The following is a 5,000-nucleotide window of genomic DNA, read 5'->3' on the forward strand; positions in this document are numbered from 1 at the left end:
AGTGTGTATTGTTAATTATTCCTAACCAGCTATCAGGCCCAATTAAGCATCGCTCTTATGTCCTCTTATGTTGGCACTTGCTTCAATTTCACTTCGTCGTCCCCTCGCGCAACGAAAATGGAGCCTGATTGCATGTTTAATTAGTCCGTATTGCTGTACTTGTGAGGAAACCTGATCCCTTCATAAGCCCCATGGTTCTTTCAGGTCTCCTCGCCATTTAATTTTTCTTGTATTTGTATGCCAATTACGTTTTGTAATCCTTGTCTGAACCTACATGATATGGCGAACAGCAAAATGAATAAATAAGTAAATAAAAATTAGAGATGCCCTGAAAATCTAGAAAGCTGGCTGAAGTGAAAGGCCTTGACAGACGGAGATTACCTGATCGCCTGACTCTTCTATTCATAAAACTATTGCGGCTAGTCCTCGTGCCCTCAGATGGACAGATGGTCACAGATGGACAGTTATGAATGTTTGCTGGACCTAACAAGGCCGACTTCTAATTTTTTTTTCGGTCTGTGTTGGTCGCTTATTTTTACATCAACCCGTGCCGTAAGCAAGTATTTCACTTATGCTACTTATTTCGTCTTCCTCAGATTTCATCGTATCTTTTCTTGAATTCTTCGTCGAGCTGGTAACAATGTCTAGGGTCTTACCCTCTTTTTGTACCGCCTCAGACGTCAGGTCTCCCGTTGAAGCGGTGTAGTTTACATGTCCTATATCTCGTCTGGCATTAGTTCCTGAAGCAGTTTCTTGCCGGAAAGATGGACTTAGATGCGTGACGTTAGTCTTAACCGCTTCTTGAATGGTCGATACCACATTTATCTCCGGTCTGAAGAATATGATATATATTTTGGGAACAAACAGGCATCCCATGCATGCGAACGCCGCAACGAATAACGTGAAGGCGATAACGAAGACTCTATTCCTTCCTATCACGTAGTAATACGTCGGTGTGAAGGCAACCGAGACGATGCATAATGCCAGTGTGGAGAAACTTCTCGTCTTTGCTTCGTTGAAATTGTCCTGCAGATGTCTTTCGCGGAAGGCAATAAGGGTGGCTATCGCGAGAATGACTATTGGATAGGCTATGGCTGTGATTTGTGCCACAGCAAAACCTTCGATGCACTCAAGAAGGCGTATGCCATCTTCTTGGTTTTGATAACGAGCCGCAGAAGGCGAAGTCGCTTGCCACGCTATGATGAGAATAGTATGTAGTAAGAGGAGTACACCAACCTTGGCAAGCTGTAAATGGGTTGTACGCATGTTTGTAAATCGGGAGAGCGCTGACGTGAGAAATCGCGTCGTTGATTTCGTCTTGGCCAGGAAAAACGCAGCGTAAGAGCAAAACGTCAACAACAGCAAGACGCTTGTTGTTATACAAGAAGCGTCAGTTGGTTTGTTGACGATTGGAATGGTTGTCACAGCAAAAGACAAGTACAATGTGATGAAAAATATGATCAGAAGATGAGGACTAGAGTCTATAATAATTGGCGTTTTCCGTTGCCGTATAAAAACAACCGCCACCGCTGATAACAGTAGAATACTAAAACAGCTCAGAGTTACAATGGCAATACCACCAGGCTCGGAATATTTGAGATAAATTAGCCTCCGAAGCAGACATTGAGTTCCTTCATAGTTTGCGTAGTGAGTTTCATTGCAGGCTGTGCATTTTGTGGAACCCGATGAAAAGCTAATGGTCCCCTTGTCGCATTTTTGACAGTTCCAGCAACATTCTGATTGTCCAACCACTCTTTCCCCTGGCTGACACTTGCGAAAACAAGTGGACACTGGCTTCTTACCAGAATTCCACTGAATCAAACTGTGATTGACGTGGAAACTCGTTTCGGTGCCATTTTTGCTCCAGTATCCCACATTGATGTACTGTAATTGGCGCTTTCCATTGCTTAGTTGAAGGTTTCGTATGACGTAGTCGCTCGATATTCGCTCGCCAGCTTTGTCGAAGTTGACCCGATTGTGATCGACACCTTGGAAGTCGACATTCGATGCGAAGTCGAAGAGCGTTTCTGGAGTAATCGGACGGGTTGTGTTAGGACACTTATTCGGCAGTTTGCAAGTCAAAATATTATGCATTGCATAAGCAACCACATAAACTGCATCGATAACGTTGGCAACGAAATCTGTGGCAATCTCGTGACTCCGTGGAAGTTTTGCATCAAGATTACATGGATTCCTGGGACGCGAGAGATCCGCGTTCTCTGTAGTCGAACATTGTAAAGTATCTTCCAAGAATCGATTAAACCACGATATATTCTGCGAGTCTCGCAATGACAAACTTCGCATAAATTTGACAAAATCTTGGACTGGTTTAGATCTTATGGAAAAGCTGAACAACCCCTGGAGTATGGGCGCACTCACGTTCAACCTCGAAAGTTCAGAATTTATTGAGTTCCATCCGTCGCTAGTCACCCACGTTCGATCATTTATCTTCATTTGTTCCGCTTGCTTTAATAACCTTTCTCCCTGCTCCAGGTAACTAAAGACAATGACAACCTTAGCTCTCGCAGCGTCTTTCAACTTAGACAAAGCATCCTTAATCTGTTGATCCGAATTCTGCGACTCGAAAGCAATAAAAATGTCGTTAGCTATGCAAACGCTGACATTTTTGGCCGACACTTTAAATGCCGCGGCACCCATCTTTCCATAGTCGTCGTCGCTTGCGATTAAAAACACATAATTCCACTGGAAGTTGTGGACAAACTCTGCCATGGCTTGCGCTTGAAATGTGTCCGAAGGCACAGTTCGCAAAAAAGAATTGTATCGGGTCTTATCGCCGAGAATTCGGCTAGTGGACGCGTAGCTAATCTGGGGGATGCCATACAAACCTAGCAGTCTGGCTACAGGAACCGATATCCACGATGCAGCTGGCCCAATTACTGCCGATATTCGCTTAGAGTTGGGTCGATAGGAGATATTAGATTGACAGCAATCGTCTAGTGACCTGCAGACCGAATTGGGTCGATATTTCGATACAATCTGTATAGTGAAACGCATCGTCGTGGGGATGCTCTGACAAGTATTCTCGATTTCATAACCAATTGTTTTGTTTGGCAAGATCGTCATATCGTTGTTGATTTTATCGACTGCGTACACCATTGCCATCATCCAAGTTAAGCCGGTTGTATCCAAACGCTCGCATTTTCCACCATCTTGGGACGTTATTGGAAATAAGCCCTTCAACATGACGTCCCCATCTTTCCATATCCGCTGATGCACGTACGCGTTGCCGGCAGTTTCAGTGGCTTGAACACATCGAGCAATGGAAACTAGCAAATTCACAAAAAGGATTACATCTGCAGCTGCTATGATTGAAAAGCGAAATACAGGAAGCCTAAAAATTACCATTGTTCGTCGAATTCTCGAATGTTATGTCAAATAGAATTTCCGAATCGCAAAAATAGTTTTCAGATCACGGATAAAAGTGATTGTGAATCAATTTTTCACTGCTTTCATTGCTGTATCAGCTGCCTTTAGCCATGACTCCAAACAATGGCTATGCGTAGACTGTGCTGTCAATATAAATATACAGCTGTCATTTCGTTGGTAGCAAGCAGCGGCACATGGAGGTAATTGCATAAATAACGTCGTATAAGTCGATTAAGCTTGAAAGACTGTTTTTTTTTTATAAGGAGCAGTCCATCCTCTCTCGCTGACGTTTTCTCTCCCATCATTTTTCCGAATTCAGAATTTGAATTGCAAAAGAGTGTTTCATAAATGAAACGTTTTCTTGATGCCAGTGACAACAAAATTGTGCCGATAACTGTAAATATTAACCACAGCGCAGCTGTTTTATAAACCGTACTTGATTTTTCTGTCTCGCTTCCTTTTCCATTACTCAGTTCAAGGAAACAAAATGCTGTCATGCAGTTATTTTTTTTCTTCGTAATTCGTAACTTTTAAGTAAATTTAAAAACATAAAATGCAACACCTTTAGCATCGGGGAATAAATGGTAATTTTATGGGACTGGAGTTGATAAGCACTGGCATATTCCGAAATTGGCACAAACGTTTAGTCCTATTCAGTTGGATCTTTGCTTCTGACTTCATGGCAACATTGCGCAGCAAGAGACGAAATTCGTGATCAAAGGTAGAAAAATAGTTCGAAACATCAAACATTTGCTGAGAAATCTGAAATTCAAATTTGCTCTCCGGAGGTAAGTAATTAGAAATAAAGGTTGGTGGAGTGGATTTATTTAACATCTTCGTTTACTATTATAAAAGTGTTAGTATGATAGTACTGTAGTACATGATAGCAAAAGGGAGGTGTGTTGTGCAGTATGCAAAAAGGAAGGTTAAGAGAATATGCAGACAGCTAAGGAAAGATCATTGATTGAGGAGAGGAAAGAAAAGAAAAGAGACAATGCATTGAAGAGGAAATGAGGGCGAAAGAATGCATGGGGTTGAAAGGAATTGAGAGGAGGAATGGAAGACGAGGAGAGGTGGAAATGATGAGGAAGGGGCAAGCAGTGTGTAAGAAAGGTGCCAATTCACCTTTGTCACTCGGCGGCCATTTTGGAGTCCTTGGGGAATAAAGGCTTTGTCTTTGCATTGTCTTTGCCCGTCCAGCCTCACATTGAATGAGAGGTTCGACGGGCAAAATCTTTTGTTTGGACATTGAGTGATATGGGTCTATTAAGTAATTATTCTTTGATTGCGCTCACGTGATAAGACGGCCATGTTGAGTGGAGCCAAAACAATAGAAAAATGTGGGGTCAGTACGCAGCTATTACAACGGCTCTCGGGATTGGCTCAGAAAGCAATGAACCAAAACAAACAACCAATCAACGATGGACCCTAACCCTAAAAAAAATAGAGCTGAGTCCTAAAGGGATCCAATGAAATAAGAAGTTGTAAAGAGCCGCGTCCTATCTCGGGTAGAATGTAGGTCAAGTTTTGCATAATAATATAATCAAATTCCCAAAAGACTATTTCGCTATTGTTCTTTCCACCAACATGGCGGCCGTGACGTCAAGTGCAAT

General features: G+C 42.4%; 1 protein-coding gene across 1 annotated transcript in view; it reads right to left on the reverse strand.

Annotated features, from left to right (window-relative positions):
• The window catches only part of LOC138003099 (extracellular calcium-sensing receptor-like), a 3,886-nt gene extending 126 nt beyond the window's left edge, over positions 1-3,760 (reverse strand). The window contains exon 1 of the mRNA XM_068849040.1: positions 1-3,760. This exon is cut by the window's left edge and continues 126 nt beyond it. Coding sequence (XP_068705141.1) covers positions 541-3,366 — 2,826 coding nt within the window. The 5' untranslated portion in view covers positions 3,367-3,760 and the 3' untranslated portion in view covers positions 1-540.
• Positions 3,761-5,000: the final 1,240 nt, after the last annotated feature.

Source organism: Montipora foliosa, chromosome 5, assembly GCF_036669935.1.
Source record: "Montipora foliosa isolate CH-2021 chromosome 5, ASM3666993v2, whole genome shotgun sequence".
Classification (NCBI taxonomy): domain Eukaryota; kingdom Metazoa; phylum Cnidaria; class Anthozoa; order Scleractinia; family Acroporidae; genus Montipora; species Montipora foliosa.